At 34.5% G+C, this 19139-nt stretch overlaps 1 protein-coding gene across 21 annotated transcripts in view; it reads left to right on the top strand.

Moving 5' to 3' along the window:
• FUT8 (fucosyltransferase 8) overlaps positions 1 to 19139 on the top strand; it is a 282852-nt gene that overhangs the window by 31968 nt on the left and 231745 nt on the right. For 5 of the 21 annotated variants that reach the window (XM_057318427.1, XM_057318424.1, XM_057318426.1 and 2 more), the window contains one exon: positions 14572 to 14671. The exons of 14 other annotated variants lie outside the window; for them this stretch is intronic. In XM_057318427.1, coding sequence (XP_057174410.1) covers positions 14658 to 14671 — 14 coding nt within the window. In that variant the 5' untranslated portion in view covers positions 14572 to 14657. Of the gene's footprint in view, positions 1 to 14571; positions 14672 to 19139 lie in introns of those variants that run through there. 2 more of the 21 variants (XM_057318418.1, XM_057318419.1) reach the window with 2 other exon arrangements.

The following is a 19139-nucleotide window of genomic DNA, read 5'->3' as shown; positions in this document are numbered from 1 at the left end:
TGGTAATTTGTTACAGCAGCCACAAATACTGATACACATTCCTTGCTGGTAACCAATCTTTTAATTTTCTTGTTTAAATCTTTTTTTAAATTTTATTCTGATCCATGGATATTTTCTTAATTACCCTTTATACTCGAAAGTTTACATACAATAAATATTCTTTGCCCTTTACTGTTTTCTCTTAATATATCCTGGAAGTCACTGATCTTCCTCATCTTTCTATAGTTGCATAGTACTTGATTGTGTGGATGTAGTAGTCCATTCAGCCATGCTCCAATTTAGGACTTTTTGCATTTAAGGTTTTTCCATTAATTTGCAATTAAAAGCAATGCTGCAATGAATAACTTTGTGCATATATGTTTATATACTTTGGGGTTTTTTTTTTAGGGTAAATTTCTAGAAGTGAAATTGCTAAGTCAGGAGGTAATAACCTATAAGTTTTATTAGATATTGTTAAATTTTTTTCCATTAGCATTGCATCAGTTTACCTTATCACCAGCAATTTATGAGAGTACCTGTTTTCCTGTAGTTTTGGCAGCAGAATATTATATTTAAAACTTGGAGGGTAGGTAAAAAGTGGTATGTCAACGTAATGAGTGAGGTTGAACATTTTTGTATGTTTAAGGGCAGTTTTAATATATTTTATTATTTGTGAATTATCTATTGCCAATTTCCCTATCAGGTTTTGGGTTTCATTTTCTCTCAGCTTTTAAGAATTCTTTCTATACTAGGGATGTTAGATTTTTATCTGTAATGTATGTTGTATATATTTTCTGTCAGTTTTTCATCTGTCTTTTAATTTTGCTTATAGCATCTTTTTAACAAATATTTAATTTTTTAGAGAACTTTTAAGTTTACAGAAAAATTTGTCAGAAAATACAGAGTTCTCATATTACACCCACCGCTCCCTAGTTCCCTCCATGTTATTTACATCTTATATTAGAGTGACATATTTGTTATAATTGATGAACCAATATTAATGCATTATTACTAACTAAAGTCCATCGTTTACATTAGAGCTCATTCTTTGTGTTGTATATTTTATGCAATATGACAAATATATGGTATCATTTGTCTACTATTATTGTGTCATACAAAATAGCTTTTATATATTAAGCATCTTCTCTGACCACAATGGTATGAAACTAGAAATCTGTTACAAAAAGAAAACTGGAAAATTCAGGTATGTGGAGGTGAAATAACATACTACTGAACAACCAGTCAAATAAAAAATTACCTTGAAACAAATGCAAATAGAAATATAACGTACCAAAACCTAAGAGATACAGTAAAAATAGTTCTAAGAGGAAAGTTCATAGCAAGAGACACCCTCATTAAGAAAAAAGAGCTCAAATAAATGACCTAACTTTATACCTCAAGGAACTAGAAAAAAGAAGAACAAACTAAACCCAAAGTTAGTAGGGAAAAGGAAATTCTAAAGATCAGCGTGGAAATAAATGATATAGAGACTAAAAAGACAATAGAAAAGATCAGTAAAACTAAGAACTGTTTTTTTTTTTTAACGATAAAATAGATATACCCTTAGCTAGACTCACCAAGAAAAAAAGAGAGGATTCAAAATCAGAAATGAGAGAGATGTTATAACTGATACCATGGAAGTGCAAAGGATTATAAGACTGTTATGAACAATTATATGCCAACGAATTGGACAACTTAAAGAATGGATAAATTCTCAGAAACATACAACTTACCAAGACTGAACCATGAAAATAAAAAATCTGAACAAACCAATTACTAGTAAGGAGATTTAATCAGTAATGAAAAACCATTCAACAAATAAAACTCTAGGCCCAGATGGCTTTTCTAGTGAATTCTACCAGACGTTTAAAGGAGAGTTAATATCAATCTTTTTCAAACTCTTAGAGGAGGAAATACTCCTAAACACATATTTCAAGGCCAGCATTACCTTGATACCAAAGCCAGTCAGGGACACTACAAAGTAAAGAAAATTATACCAGTATTCCTGATGAACATAGATGTAAACATCTTTAACAAAATATTACCAAACAAATTCAGCAGTGTGTTAAAAGGATCATAAACCATGGTCAAGTGGGATTTATCCCTGGGATGCAAAGATGATTCAACATACACAAATCAATAAATGTGACACACAAAGTTAATGAAATGAAAGATAAAGATCATATCATCCTATTAGATGCATTAAAAGTATTTGACAAAGCACAACACCCTTTTCATGTTAAAAACTGTCAACAAATTGAGTGTAGAAGAAGGAACTTACCTCAACCATGGAATGGGAGAAAATATTTCCAAGTCATATATTTGATAAGGGTTTAATATCCAAAATATATGAAGAACTTAAACTACTTAATAGCAAAAAATTTTTAATCCAGTTATAAAATAGGCAAAGGAACTTAATAGATGTTTTTCCATAGAAGACATACAAATGGCCTACTTACATGAAAAGATGCTTGACATTACTAATCACTAGGGAAATATAAATCAAAACCACAATGAGATATAACTTCCACCTATTAGAATGGCTGTTACCAAAAAGACAAGAGCTAACAAGTGTTGGCAAGGCTGTGGAGAAAAGGGAACCATTGTGAACTGTTGGTGGGAATGTAAATTAGTACACCCATCATGGAAAACAGTACAGAAGTTCCTCAAAAAGTTAAAAATAGGCTACTGTATGATCCAGCAATCCTACTTCTGGGTATATATCCAAGGAAGTGAAAACTGGATCTTTTTTTTTTTTTTTTTAAGATTTTATTTATTTATTTGACAGAGAGAGAGGCAGTGAGAGAGGGAACACAAGCAGGGGGGAGTGCAGGCTTCCTGCTGAGCAGGGAGCCCGATGCGGGGCTCGATCCCAGAAGGCTGGGATCATGACTTGAGCCGAAGGCAGAGGCTTAACGACTGAGCCATCCAGGCGCCCCTGAAAACTGGATTTTGAAGAGATACTTGCACTCCCATGTTCTTTGCAGTAGTATTCACAATAACCAAGATAACTGTTAGTGGATGAATGGATAAAGGGGAGTGTTACATAATATACATACAATGGAATGTTCAGCTATGAAAAAGAAGGAAATCCTATCATTTGTGACCGCATGGATGGACATTGAGGGCGTTATACGCTAAGTGAAATAAGTCAGAGAAAGACAAATAACTGTATATCATACAGTATAGGTACTTAAATTGCATATGTGGAATCTGAAAAAGCTGAACTAGAAAGAGTAGAATGGTGGTTACCAGGGGTTGGGGGATGGCAGAAATAAGATGTTGGTCAAGGGGTACACACTTGCAGTTATGAGTAAGTTCTGGGAAAGTTAAGTTTTTATCGATCTAACCTTAGGTTCACTGACTCTTTCCTATGTCATTTCCAGTATGTTTTTCTTATTGTAGATACTCTTACCCTTCTAGAATTTCTATTTGGTTGTTTTTCTGTGGTTTCTATTTCTTTATGAGCATATTTTCCTTTATCATTGAGCATAATTATAATAGCTCTTTTAAAATCCTTGTTTATTGATACTAACATCTGATTCTATAAGGTTGGTATTTTCATAGTTTTTTGTTTGTTGTTTGGTCTTATTTTCTTGACCTTTGTGTGTCAAATAAATTTGGATTATAGTCTTTGTTATGAACGTTATGGAATTCCACTACATTCCTCTATAAAAGGGCTGATGCCTTTGTGTTAGCAGGCAATTAATTTGGTTATACTCATACTACAAACTCTGTATCTTAGGAAGCAGTTGAGTTGTCAGTTGGGTTTTTTTGTTTTGTTTTGTTTTGTTTTATTTTCCCCCCCCAATCATTAGCTGTTTTCTGTCCTGCATATATGCAGTTCATTGGTCAGTCAGTTGGTCTGCCAAAGATTTGGGCAGAGTTATAAGTAGGATGTATGACTTACCTATCTGACTCTCTTCTTTCTGGATTTCCCCCCTCACTTTCCAGTGTTGGTAGTTGCTTTGAAAGCTTCCTCTGGTATTCTGGAAGAGATAAAAACTGTAATTAAGAATTGTGGGTATTTTTAAGAATTGTGGGAATTTTGTTTTCTTTGTGTGACCACTGATTATGGCCTGTCCTCAGGCTGTGGACAATTTATTTGGACACTTACTGCTGCCATTTTTTTTGTTCCAAGAATATACTGCCCTCCAGAATCTGCCTGCTTCTGTTCATGTTCCTGTGCCTTCAGATAGTTATTGTTTGTACTTTTTCAAGTTTTATAATTGTTAACCTGCAGGAGGATTGGTCTGGACAAATGTATTCTATTATATAAGACATGGAACTTCCCCCCCCCTTCCATGTGTTTTTAATCACTGGTCTCATTGATTTTTATGTATTTACAGGTATTTATGGAGTTTGATTTGATGTTCAAATTTGGCCAGTGGGAGTCCATTCAAGCTTACTTGTGTGTCTCTGTGTGGGTGTGTTCTGTGTGTCTTTTTCTTGGGCCTTAATTGGGCCTTGAACTCTTTATGTCAGGCATAAAATGATGTCCTGGCTCACTTTATATATTCCCTGCTTTGGATATGAGAGCAAGATTTAGATACCATGGTCCGGGTGCTAGGTTCATTTTTCAGGGGCATCAATGCTTCTAAGATTTCTTATTGGACAAAACTAAGAAATATATAGTTCTTAAAAAAATAAGTTCATATATCAATTCAAATTTAACATTAGAGAGTCTATTTTGTCTTAATTTTTGCATTTTATATTTTGTTTTCCCCACCATACTAAATACCTTAGTTCCTAATAACACATTTATCTATTTGATTTATTCTACACCATGCATAAAAAATTGTTCACAAATAACACCAGAATTACTATTATCAAAAATCATAAAGCTGAATTTCAAGATTTCTTTAGTAGTTCTTTTTCTGTTTAGAATATATTCTACTAAGGTATCCTACTACCAGAGTGTTGTCTTTCAGAGTCATTTTAAATCTTTTTTGTGTGTAGTTATTTTACCAACACAGTATAAGGTTAAAATGATTTGTTTTGGGGCTTTTGTTTTTCCTTTTGATTTAATTTTATTCTTGAATATGTGGAACATTCATTTAGTGCAAAAATCAAAACTATTTAATTATATGTCCTTAGATAAGTCTTGTTTTTACCTGTATCCCCTCCCTCCTAGCCCCTTTCCCTTCCTTCCCTTTTACAATTAACTATTTTTATTAATTCTGGTATTTCCACTATTTTGTTTTTTAAAAAATAAGACTATATCTACTTTTTTTCCTTAAAAGCTGGTGTACCTCGCATTTGTTCTGTACCTTGCTTTTATTTACACGACAGTATATACTGGAGAGCAATATATACATAGAGATCCTCTTCATACCTTTTTATAGCTGTACAATAGCTACTGTGTTAATGTATTATAATTTATTCATTCAGACCCTGTTGGGATATTTCTAATCTTTTCCATTACAAATGATGTCTCATCGGGATAACCTCCATATGTTATATTGTATTTGTGAAAGTGTATCTTTAAAATGGCTACAGAGTTGGGGGATTGTTGGATCAGAATATAAATTAGTGCTATCTCATAGAAAGGTAAATGTGAGCTACATGTGGCTACGAGAAACTTAAATTGCACATTAAAAAATTAAAAATATAGTTTTATTTAATTATGATTAATTAACCTAATTATATATTCAAAAATGAGTATTATCATTGGCATGCATTCAGTATAAAAATTATTAATGAGTTATTTTGCTTTCTTCTTTGTACCAAGTCTTCAAAATCTTGGGTGTATTTCATACTTACAGCACCTCTGAGTTTGGACTGGCCACAATTCAAGTACGCAGTAGTGGTTAGTAGCCACGTATTTTCTCACAGTTTGTTTTCTGCCATTATAGTTTTGTGGGGGTTTTGGCCATGCATACTTTAAAAAATAGTTTTTGTTGAATATGTCAGTTAAAAAAATTATATCTTTTGCTTTTGAATTTTGAATCAATGCTGGACTGACTTTTCTTATTCCCAGGTTATACTTGAAATCACTTATGTTTTCTTATAGGATTTTCATGGTTTTAATTTTTATATTTTGATCTCTAACCCATTTGGAATTTATCTTTTTTTGTATAGTATACAATTTTGTTTTTTTCCATTTCATTCAAAAGTTGTTTAAGATAACATTTTTTTAACCTGCAGGAGTAAGGGCTTTTTGTTATTTTTCATATGTAGTTTTATTGCACTGTGATCAGAAAACATAATTTGTGATATTTTTACTGTTGTGAACTTACTGAGATTTTGTATATGACCTTATATATGATCAGTTTTTGTGAATAGTCCATATCCACATGAAAAGAGAGTGTTTTCTCTATCAAAATACAAAATTCAAAATAGTAAGTTTAATATGTTACAATAATTTACCTTACTGATTACATTGCTTTGGTTTTCTATAGCTTCACCTACTATTACTCTGTTTCTGTTAATTTTTTCATACAGCTACTGTAGATTTTTGTCTTATAAACTTGTGGCAGGCTATTTGGTGCAAAAGTATTCATAAGTGATTTATCTTCCTCATTGTTAATTTGTCCCTTAGCATAGAAAAAAGCCCTACTTTGTCTTGCTAGGTGTTTTTCTGGCCTGAATTCTACCTTGTCAGTTATTATTTTTTTTAAAGATTTTATTTATTCATTTGTCAGAGAGAGAGACAGCTAGTGAGAGAGGGAACACAGCAGGGGGAGTGGGAGAGAAAGAAGCAGGCTCCCAGCAGAAGAGCCCAATGTGGGCTTGATCCCAGAACTCCAGGATCACGCCCTGAGCCAAAGGCAGACGCTCAATGACTGAGCCACCCAGGCGCCCCTACCTTATCAGTTATTAAGATCATAACCTCTGTTTTCTTTTTGATTGTATTTGCCGATTATACCTTTGCTCATATCTTTCTCTTTTTAATGTTTCTTAATGACTTTGTTTTTAGATGTTCCTTGTTTTAATATACGATTGGGTTTTATTTCATGAGCCAATCTAAAAATTTTCTTTCTTTTAGTAGAGGAGTTAAGCTCTTTGCATTTATTATGCTAGGTTTTTAGCTCTGACATTTATTATGTTTACGGTGTGTATTCTGTTTACTGTGTGGCTTTCATTATGTCGCATTGTGTTTTCATTGTTCTTTTTAAGAGTTTGCTTTGAAATTTTTTTTTGATATTTAGCATATTTATCTGAATAAAGTATGGAGTTTCATTAGTAATAATATATTAACTTTTTTTTCATTAATTGTGACAAATGTTCCATAGTAATGCAAAATGTTAACAATAGGGGACCCTGGGTCTGCCACGTTTGGAAAGTCTTTTTATGTTGCAGCTTGACTGTGATATAAAACTATTCTACAATTAAAAAAATTTTTTTGGGGGCACCTGGCTGGCACAGCGGTTAAGCGTCTGCCTTCGGCTCAGGGCGTGATCCCGGCGTTATGGGATCGAGCCCCACATCAGGCTCTCCCACCATGAGCCTGCTTCTTCCTCTCCCACTCCCCCTGCTTGTGTTCCCTCTCTCGCTGGCTGTCCCTATATCTGTTGAATAAATAAATAAAATCTTAAAAAAAAATTTTTTTTTTTAATGTAGTAGGACTGAAGGTGTCTAGGACTGGTTTTGGAAAGTAAATTTTACATGAGTTTACTGCTGAACTTGGTGAATATAAGCTGTATTTTTCAGTTTCCAGTAAATTAGGAAGTTATAATCACTGTGTATTTGATGGTGAAGAGTTAGAGGAAAACATCTCTGTTTTGTAATAATGAAGCAAAAATCAGTTTTTGGACTGGAAAGAAATTTTTTAAGCTAAAGATTAAAGAAAACAATTGCTTCTAGAACTGATTACTTAAATCATATCTTGTCAAGGTTATTTAGAATGTTGATGGGGACGAGAGCATTTTTAGTAGTAAGGCATAAAGGTGAATTGGTATATAAGCTGAAGAATTTTAATGGCTCCTAGAAGGTATAGTTTAGGCTTTTACTCCCAGAATTTTAGAGCTGCAAGGGACTATTACAATTTTTTTTCCATTTTTTTCATTTGTGGAAGAATAACTGGAAGTCTAGGCAAGTGATACGTTACTTCCAAAATCATGTAGTAAATTGATATTCAGAGCTGGGAGTAGATTCAAAGACTCTTCTTCATTTCTATTTTAGGATTCTTTCCTCAATGCCAGAATGTGTTCTTGAAAGTCACGATAATCTTGAAAATCATGACATCCTCAGCTCCTCATCCTACTTAACGTGCAGCTAAGGCAATGTTACATATTTATACTGGGATTTAAAAAAAAGGCTCAAGTGATTTTTTTATTCAACTTTACAGAGATAATGTTAGGTCATAAGCCTCTTGCCTTGTTGATTTTTTTCTCTGTATCTTATCCAGTGAGGGAAGGGCCTGGTAGACGATTGTAGCAAAAACGCCAATCATCATGAACTGTAGACTGGGAGCTAGATCTGAAGCTGGTGCTGGAAACCATAAAAATGCCAGATGATGTGGGGGCTGGGATGCTGTTGGGATGATGACTCCTACCATGACCAAGTGGACTCTAGAACCTATAGAAAAGGGGATAGAGTAAAAGAGGCTGTGGAGCCACCATCAAACTCATGCTGATCATGAAGGCCAGTTCTATTTTCACTCCATGGAGCATTCTACTACTTGCCACCTAAGATTTGGGATAACCATAGATAATGAAATAAAATTCATCTGATATCTGCAAAACATTTTTATTTTGCAAAGTACTGTCACAAATATTACTCTGATCATTGCAATATCCTTGTGAGATGGGTAGAAGGGATATTGGTGAGCAGAAAATGTTAAATACCAATGGGTGTCAAGATGGCAGTGTGTTAGAAACCACTAAAGAATGTATAAAAATGAATACACATAGTCTTGGCTCTCATGGTGTACACAATCTTGTGGAGATGGGGTGAGGAAAACAGCCAAAGGTAGTGTAAGGCAAGTTAAAAAAGATTTAGAAATTCAAACTACCATGGGAATTTAAAAGGAATGATGGTATTATAACTGATGGAAATTTTAGTATTTTGCCTTCTAATTTCAGACTAGTTGAAAAAATAATAACTATAAAAGGATTTCTTTACATTTTTTATTATATGTTAATGTGCTATTAAATAAGGCATAACATTTCATAAAGCTATTTTGGAAGTATAGTCAATGACCACACAATAGTGGTCCAACTCTCTCAATAACAATACTAGACAAACTGGACACCCTCTCACATGTGGACAAATCTGCATGGAAAAGTACTCAAGTTTTAGGTGTGGACTTGTGTACTTTATTTTCCCTTTCTGGTGTATTAAGAAATGACAATGCACTTTAACTTGCCAAAAGCAATGCTTGCATTCTAGTGGCAACATACTACATCTGTTACATAGTAAAGTGAATACCAGAACTACAAAGGCAGTAGGTATAATTAAATTTTTATTAGGAAGGGAAGTTGTCAACTTAAATAGCAGCAAATGAAGAGTGAATAAGGAAACTTCTGTTGTCATAGACATACAAGACCTCCTTCATATACAGGATACAGGAGGCATTTCAGTTTGTGATACGCAGCCCAGAAATGTCAAATGCTTTTCCATTGAATCTCATACTTCTGGATTCCTACCAAAAAGGAATACATTAAGAGCATGGAAAAGTTGCTTACTGAAAGGAAACCCTTGAAAAAAGAGAGGGAAAATAGAAATTAAATTATGTAGAATACTCTTTAAAGGATAATTACTCTTCACAGTAATACAAAACCCAATTACTTGCAGAACTGGTTCAGATTACTTAAATACCAGAGACGTTTTTAGTCCTCTACAGAAGTGTTTAGAATTTACTTATGTTTATATGAAATGAAGCTATTAATACTTTCCTGCAGCAGTAACTGCACACCAGGAAGGCCAAGGCAAACACAAATCAAGGAATGGAGTTTTCCCAAAGCTGTGGTGTGAAAAAACTATAAACATTTGATTCCATACACATGAATGGGTTTCTTTGCTATAGGAAATTCAAATGGAATAAGAAATGGAGATGTGTAAAAAGGTTTCTTGGCGGGGGAGAAGGATGACACCCTGCGTGCACTTAGTTTTCTGCCCCTTCTGTAGCATCACATTCTTCTGCACTGTCTGATGTCCATAATGTTAGGTTGTCTCTAAGTAATGCATGATGAAGGTGCTGTCTTTGGATGACGCTTCATTGACTACATCAGGTTCTGAAGTGGCCTCATCAAAAGCCATTTTAGCTAGTGTATAGGCAAGCTTGGATTACTAAAGATCTTACAGTGAAACAATGAAAAAAGTTAAGAGCCAGCCTCAGGCAGATTGGGTGTGTGGGTTGCATCCCTTTCTTGCTTATTACCAAATCCTCTTGGTAAGCAACTTGGGAATTACCTATCATTTGTTTTTGATCTTCACCACTTGCAACTTCAGCAAGGTCCCCATTTTTAGGTAGAAGACCTTACTCTTCAGATTAATTGCATTGGCTATTGAAAACGCATCCAACAAATAGCTTTTTACTATTTTTGATTACTGGGTCCTGTTTATTCTTTTCGCTCAGCTAGTATTTGCCTATTTCACTTTCATGGTTACTGTTCTTTTCTACCACGTATTATGCATTTATTATATGCTTTAGGATAACTTATTAATATATGAGTGGTGTTAATTGAATACATCTAATTTTTGGAAAATTTCAGCATTCAGTGCTGTCACAAAATTAATCTAGCTCATAGCTCCCCTTCAAAATAATTAAAATAGTGCTTCCTGCCAAGATGGATCAACAGGGATTAGTATTCTTCCACCCTAAAAAAACTAACTGGATAAAAGATATGAAACAACAGTTTCTAAGACTTTTGCCATCAGGCAGCAAAAGGCTTTGATCCCTGAGCGACAGGAAATAAATTAAGCGAGACTTAAGAATGCTCTAGCCTGGAGATAGTTTCTAGGCAAGGAGCAGGTCAGTAGAAACCGGGAGGAACCAAGAGATCTTCCTGAGTTGAAGAGAAGGAGCTGGGAGACTGTAGGGAGCCAAGGGAGCTAGAGTTCACAGGGCAGAATATCAGAGCAGAGAGAGCTGCAAGAGAATTTTCAAGAATTCAGTTGAGTACTAATCGGTGAGGTTCCTTTCAAGAATTCAATTGCGTACTAATCAGTGCATGCCTGTGAGGGAACTACTTGAGGCTAGGAAGAACCACTCAAAAGGAATTGAAGGAACAATACAGTACTCACAGCTCACATACAATACCAGGAATAGAGCGCTGAATCCATCAGAGTAGAAAATCTTATTCACTGAGTGTCAGGTAGAACATCTCCAACATTCTAGTTGTCATTGTTAGATATTCGGCTTGGATTTTTTTTTCTGTCTTTACTGAAAATGTAGTTAATCTTTTTTCTAGCTTCTAGAACATATGGGATTTATAACAACTTTTAATGTCCTAGTTTCCTAATCCTATCAACTATGTCATATCTAGGCTGGTTTTGATTGATATTTTTACTCATTATGACTGTTTTCTTTTTCTTACACTTTTTTTTTTTTTTTTTTTAAACCTGCTTGGAAATAAGTTGATGCTTGTCAGGCATGTAAAAGAAGACATTGTAAATTTTACCTCGTTGGGTACGGATATTTTTGTATTCCTATAAATATTCTTGAAACTTTTTCTGGAATGTATTGAAGTTACTTGGAAAGTGTTTGATCCTTTAAGGTATTGCTTTTAATCTTTGTTAAGTGGGACCATTTAATCTAATTGCCCCACTACTGAGGCAGAACCTTTCTGAGTCCTTTACCCGATGCCCTGTGAATAATGAGGTTTTCCATTTGGCTAATCATCTGGTTACAGATGTTAAATTGAGGATCTGGTTGTTCCTTCAAGGTTGGTTTTTTTTTTTTTTTTTTAAGATTTTATTTATTTATGTGACAGAGAGACAGCCAGCGAGAGAGGGAACACAGCAGGGGGAGTGGGAGAGGAAGAAACAGGCTCATAGTGGAGGAGCCTGATTGTGGGACTTGATCCTGGTACGCCGGGATCACGCCCTGAGCCGAAGGCAGACGCTTTAACGACTGCGCTACCCAGGCGCCCCTCAAGGTTGGTTTTTAAGTTCTTTTGGGATCATTAGAGAGTAGTCTTTATTCTAGGACTGATTTTTAGCCGTGCTGAGGTCTCTACTTACTATCCAGAGTATACAAAGTCTTTCTCTGCTCTGGTTGGTTGGAACCTCCAATGTCTCCAGCTCTGTTTGAACCTTGCATTGTTCCCTTTCCTTTCCTTTCCTTTCCTTTCCTTTCCTTTCCTTTCCTTTCCTTTCCTTTCCTTTCCTTTCCTCTTTTCTTTTCTTTTCTTTTTTCTTTTTTCTTTTTTCTTTTTTCTTTTCTTCTCCTCAGCAGTTGTTTTTTGCCTGGCCTCGTGGAATTTCACTCTAAGTATATGTAGATTAGTATTAAGTCAGACTCAAGTGGACCCCTACCTAGATGTCTAGAGCTTTTTTCTGAATAACCCCTCCTCTCTGGTACATTATTCCGGTAATTCCTGTCACCTGTCCCTTACTGAACTTATATCTTTGTCTTTTCAAGTTAAGTTGATTGCTGTGCTATGCTTTGAGTCTCCCCGCCTGCAGTGGTGTCTAGAACATGTCTCTTGGCAGAAAGTCAAGATGTTTGTAGGGCTTATCTAGCTTGTTTCCTTCTCTCAGGGAATGCAGATCTACACTAATTATTGTCCAATGTCCATAAACTGTTATGTCATATGTTTTGTCTAGTTTTGTAGTTGTTTACTGTCTGAGGGTAAATCTGGTACCAGTTACTCCATAATAGCTAGAAGCATAAATCCTTAACTACTGGATTATTGTGGGAAGTTGGTAAAGACTTTAGGGTGAAGTTGCAGGAAGGAATGACAATGAGCCTTGGCCGATTTTTATAGTTCATGGACATTTTGGAATTGTTTATGGACCCTTAGAGTAGTTGACTTAGCAGTGGTTTGTCTTTTTCAACCAGATCTAGCAGATGAGATCATGTAAATAGTAAAGCACTATACAAATGTGCTTATTATTTTTAGCTTAGAGTAATTTATTGAATGTCCTTATTAATAAGCTGTTCTGCCCCAGAATAGATTTTTTTTGGGGAATTTAAAGTGAAAATAGTTGGATTAGCTTTATGCTGGGAGCTGGAGCTGGTGATGATGCCTTCAGTATTATTTCTAATTACCAAAAATTGGTTTCAGTAGGCTTTGATGTCATTGGATAAAGACTGCTTCTCAAAATTAGTAATAATGTCAATCCAAAATCTCACGTTGTAACAACAGTAAAGTAGTCGGCCGAAAGACATATTTCTGAAGATTGTATTGTATCGCTATATTATTCTTGGGTTTTTTGTACTTAGGGACTTTCACATACATATTCAGTGAACATTTGATGTGTGAATCTTTATTAAGACCATTCACTTGTCAATCACATGATTAACTTTTCTATATGCCAAACATGGTAGTAGATATTAGGGAGAAAAAGAAATAAGAGATAGGGCCCTTATTAGGAGATCACATGAGATGGCACATGTCATAAGGCAATAACATATTGTAGCAAAGATTAATGGAGTACAGAGTAATTATGTCAGCTCTCAGGGAGAAATGGAGGGGTTGGATTTTGAGAAAATTGATGGATATGCATTGATTCACCAAGAGGATAAGGGAGAAAAAGTCCCTGTTCTAAAAAGAAGGAATGGTGTGTTGCAGGGTAACAGCTGAGAATGACAAAATTGTTCTGTGAAAAACAAGGAAATTAAATTGGTTTGAATGGAATTCTCTGTAGGAGATAGTCAGAAATTAGGTTGTAGAGCTGATTGTGGTGTGAGGGATGTAGAAGATTTTGAGCATTAGTCTGAAAAGAGAGATAATTCTGATTGCTCCATATGTTAAAAAGTAGAAAAATTGAAGATTTTTGCATTCACAAAGTAATATTGTAGGTGCTGACTTACTTCAAGCTAAACTATGAAGCAAATTAAGACACTGAGCGTTACTGTGTTTGATTACAATAAAGTAAAAACCTATTCTTTATTGGGATTTGAAAGATACTGCTTACAGAAGTGAATATATAAAAGTTTTACATGGGGGTGCCTGGGTGGCTCAGTTGGTTAAGTGTCTGCCTTCGGCTCAGGTCATGATCCCTGGGTCCTGGGAAGGAGCCCTGCCTTGGGCTCCCTGCTCAGGGGGGAGCCTGCTTCTCCCTCTGCTCCTCCGCCTGCTCGCTCTCTCGCTCTCTCTCTCTCTCAAATAAATAAATAAATTAAAACTTTTAAAAAGTGAAAGTTTTACATGTTATGACATATTATAAGGGGAAAAAAGGAATTTTTTTTTTTAAAGATTTTATTTATTTATTCAACAGAGATAGAGACAGCCAGCAAGAGAGGGAACACAAGCAGGGGGAGTGGGAGAGGAAGAAGCAGGCTCATAGCGGAAGAGCCTGATGTGGGGCTCGATCCCATAACGCCGGGATCACGCCCTGAGCCGAAGGCAGATGCTTAACCGCTGTGCCACCCAGGCGCCCCGGAAAAAAGGAATTTTTAAAATGGTATAATACTGAAGGTTTTCTAACTGAACTTTGAGTAGGGCTGAATTTCACTTGTTTGTTTGTTTGTTGTTCCAGGTTGCTGCTTTTGCTAAGAGAGCACTCATGACCCAGGTGGTATTTTCATTCAAGATAAAGTGTTGTTTGCCTTTATTGATTGATTAATGAACAAATTCAGGTTAGTATATTTTGTGGACAGCATTTCCCTGTTCTAATTATAAGTTAATATGTTGAGAAATGGATAATTTTGTGTTTAAAGCTATGTATGTACATGGCAGTGAATTAGACCAAGTCAGTCTAAACCCTACTGAATTACGTATTAGTTAACATTTTTGCATTATCTACAATGTATAATCTGCAGTGCATAAAATTAAAAAAAATGTTTAACTCTGTGTTTAATAGTTTTGTACTTTAAGAGGCTGGGTAAAAACAAGTTTGTGGCTAAATATGGTATATTGTACTTTCGGCATTGTTGTGTGACATATTTGGTGCTGAAAATAAACAGCTCATCTTAGCATTTTTGGACATTTTTGTAGCTGACTTTTAAAGGATTGATTGTTGTCCAGATTTTAGTCATACATTAAAATTATTTGTTTTTAGTGTTTATGAGTTTTGATAAATATATATTCATCCTCATAATCATCTAAATTCATTCATGTTCTCTTTGTAGTCAACCTCTCCCTCATCTCAACTCTTAGCAACTACTGATGTTTTTTGTCCCTATAGTCTACCTTTTCTGCTTTGTCATTTAAATAGAATCATTTAGTATGTAGCTTTTAAAATTTAGCTTCTTTCACTTAGCGTAATGCATTTGGATTCTTTCATGTTGTATGTACTAGTAATTTGTTCTTTTTTTTTTAATTGCTGAGCTGTGTTCTACCATATGGCGATATACCGTAGTTGGTTTATCTATTCACCACTTTATGGACATTTGAGGAGTTTCCAGTTTTTGGTGATTATTTTAGTCATACTTTTTTTCTTTTTTTCGTGATTAAATACTTATATATAACATAGTATTTATAACAACAAAATACATAACAAAATTTACCATTTTAGCCATTTTTTTAAAATGATATTATTTATAGGAGAGAGAGAGTGAGAGCGAGAAAGCACTGGGGAGGGGAGGGTCAGAGGGAGAAGCACACTCCCTGCCGAGCAGGGAACCCCATTCGGGACTCGATCCTGGGACTCCAGGATCAGGATCATGACCTGAGCTGAAGACAGACGTTTAACTTACTGAGCCACCCAGGTTCCCCCCATCTTAGCCATTGAATCTGTTGATTTCTTTGAGTAGTATGACATTTTAACAATATTAAGTCTTCCAGTGTTACTAACATGGTATGTGTTTCCATTTATTTATGTCTTAATTTCTTTCATCAGTGTTTTGTAGTTTTCATTGTACAAGTCTTTTGCCTCCTTGTTTAAGTTAATTCGTAAGTATTTTATTCTTTTTGATGCTGTTAGTAGAATTCTTTTTGTAATTGTCTTTTCAGATTGTTCATTGTGTGTAGAAATGTGGTTTGTTTTTGTATGTTGATTTTGTATCCAGCTAATTTATTTATTAGTTTTAAGAGCTTTTTTGTGGAGTCTTTAGGGTTTGTTTGTTTGTTTGTTTGTTTACATATAAGATCATATTATCTGCAAATAAATAATTTTATTTGTCCTTTTCAATTTGAATGCCTTGAAATTTTTTTTTTTCCTCCAAATTGCTCTGGCTAGAGCCACCAGTACTGTGTTGAATAGAAGTGGGGAAAGTGAGCTTCCTTTTCCTTGTTCCTGATCTTAGAGGAATAGCTTTCAGTCTTTCAACATTGAGTATGATGATTGCTGTGTTTTTTTCATATATGGCTTATGTTATGTTGAGGTAGTTTCTTTTCTGTTCCTATTTTGTTGAGTATTTTCAGGATGAGAGGGTATTGAATTTTATCAAATGCTTTTTTATTTCTTAGATCAATTGAGATGATCATGTGGGTTTTTCTTTCATTTCGTTGATGTAACATATTACATTGATCAATTTTCATATCCTTGTACTCCAGGAATAAATCCCACTTGGTGATGGTGTGTAATCCTTTTAATATGCAGTTATACATTTTAAAAATAAAAATGTCATTGTATTAATAAAATGTTTATTAGAATTATTAATAGAATGTTTTATTAACAGAATTTATTCATAGAATGTTACTTGTTTTGTTAAAGAAACCATGATAATTTTACTATTGCTTTTTAGGGCTGGGGTTGCATTTCTTTTAAAAAGCTTTTAAAACATAACCAAAGAATTTTTTTTTAAACAGATCTTGTGTGTAGAGGAAGAGACCTGCAATTTATGATTACTTTAAGTATATAAAGAGAGGTGATACAAAATTGTTAGAAATGAGGTATATTGGATCTTGTGGTGTTTCCTGACTATTGAAAAATCATATTGCTTTCTTGAGTATAGTGTTAGATCAGAAATGTACAGATAGGCTTGTATAGTTAGCCCTCATATAGGTAGCTCCAAAACTTACCTGTTTAGAAAAGTCAAGTGAATTATAAGAATTCTCATATTAAAAATCGTACTTGCTCTTAAAGATGGCGAATGTTGGGCATGAAAAGTCAGTTTAAACTTTCTTGAATGAATATTTGGGTTGAAAGTGATGGAAGCTGTCCTTCTACCTTGGGGAAATTAGTAATATAAAAAACTAGCTATGTAGTGATCTCAAAAAGCCTATTTATTATTTATAAGGATTATCTGGTTCATTATGTGCTACAGAAATGAAAAGATCTTGAGCAAAATATTATGCTGTGACTCAGAGAATGTTGCTTTAGATTCCAGCTCCTCAGCCTGGAGATTAAGAGTCACTGCAACTTTGAACTGTTCTGTTGTTTCTGAATATTTTAGATAAATTATATGACTTGTGTAGTATCTCTGTAGATAAAATAGTATGCTATATTGTGTTCTCAGGGAACAGTTCCAAAATAGGTAAAACATTTTAGGCAGAGTCAGAGCATTTTAGAGATGTTTGCGGAAGAGCAATTATTTGGTCGTTGGGTAAATGCAATACAGAGTCAAAGGCGATGCTCAGAAGTCGTGATTTCTTCAGATTTGAGCTATTCTTTTTGTGTCATGTTAATTATATAAGTTATCTGGCATAACTTTTTAATATAGCATCAAAGACATCATAACTGAAAGCCAAATATTAGGAAAGGGATGGACAGCTAGCATGTAGGAACACAGATTCCATTTGCCAAAGAGCATAGTAAAAAACATTTTTTTAAGTTTTCTCTCTTTTTCTTTTCTTTTTGGAGAGAGAGTGCTCGCGAGAAGGAGGGGAGGGACAGAAGGAGAGGTAGAGGGAGAATCTTAAGCAGGCTTCATGCTCAGTATGGAGCCTGACACAGGGCTTGATCTCATAACCCTGAGATCATGGCCTGAGCCAAAATCAAAATTTGGACACTTAACTGACTGAGCCACCCAGGCACCCTGAGCATAGTATAAGTTTTTAAGGCAAATACCATATATTTCCCAAAATTTATTAGGATTTTGGGTACATACATATTTTTGAGCTCTCAAATAGATGACTGAACTTCTCTTTTAAAAATGTTTTTTAATTTTTTATTTAAGTGTAGTTGACATTATATTAATTTTAGGTGTACAACATAGTGATTCAACAATTATATATGTTATGAAGTGCTCACCACGGTAAGTATGGTTATTCTCTTTCACCATACAAGTGTATCATAATAGTATTGACTGTATTCCCCACCCTTTGACTTATTTATTTTATAACTGGAAGTTTATACCTCTTAATCCCCTTCATCTATTTTGTATATACCCCCACCTCTCTGGCAACTACCAGTTTGTTCTCTGTATTTATGAGTCTTTCTTTTGTTCGTTTTGTTTTTTAGATTCTATATATAAGTGAAATCATACGGTATTTGTCTTTTTCCATCTGAATTATTTCACTTAGCATAGTACCTTCCACCCATGTTTCATGAATGACAAGATTTCATTATTTTTTATGGCTGAGTAATATTCATTGTATGTATATATCCCATCTTTATCCATTCATCTGTCAGTGGACACTTATGTTGCTTCCATATCTTGGCTATTGTAAATAATGCTGCAGTAAACATATGGGTACATGTATCTTTTTTGAACTGGAGTGTTTGTTTTCTGTAGATAAGTACTCAGAAGTGGAATTGCTGTGTTATATGATATTTCTATTTTTAATTTTTTGAGAAACCTCTATATTGTTTCCCACAGTAGCTGCACCAGTTTATAATCCCACCAACAGTGTACAGGTTCCCTTTTCTCCAAATTTTCATCAATCCTGTTATTTCTTGGTTTTTTGATACTAGCCATTCTGACTGGTATAAGGTGATATCTCACTGTGGTTTTGATTTGCATTTCTCTCATGACTAGTGATATTCATGTTTCTGTTGATTGTGTGTATATCTTCTTTCAGGTCCTCTGCCCGTTTTTAATTGGATTGTTTGTTTTTTTGGTATTGAGTTGTATGAGGTCTTCATACATTTTGGATATTAGTCCCTTATTAGATTTATCATTTGCAAGTATCTTCTCCCATTCTGGCTTTTCATTTTGTTGATAGTTTTTGTTTTTGTTTTGCTGTGCAAAAGCTTTTTGATTCGATGTAGTCCCAATTGTT

This window comes from Ursus arctos, unplaced genomic scaffold (assembly GCF_023065955.2).
Source record: "Ursus arctos isolate Adak ecotype North America unplaced genomic scaffold, UrsArc2.0 scaffold_25, whole genome shotgun sequence".
Classification (NCBI taxonomy): domain Eukaryota; kingdom Metazoa; phylum Chordata; class Mammalia; order Carnivora; family Ursidae; genus Ursus; species Ursus arctos.
The sequence above is the reverse complement of the archived record's forward strand: the minus strand, read 5'-3'. Positions and strand labels throughout refer to the sequence as shown.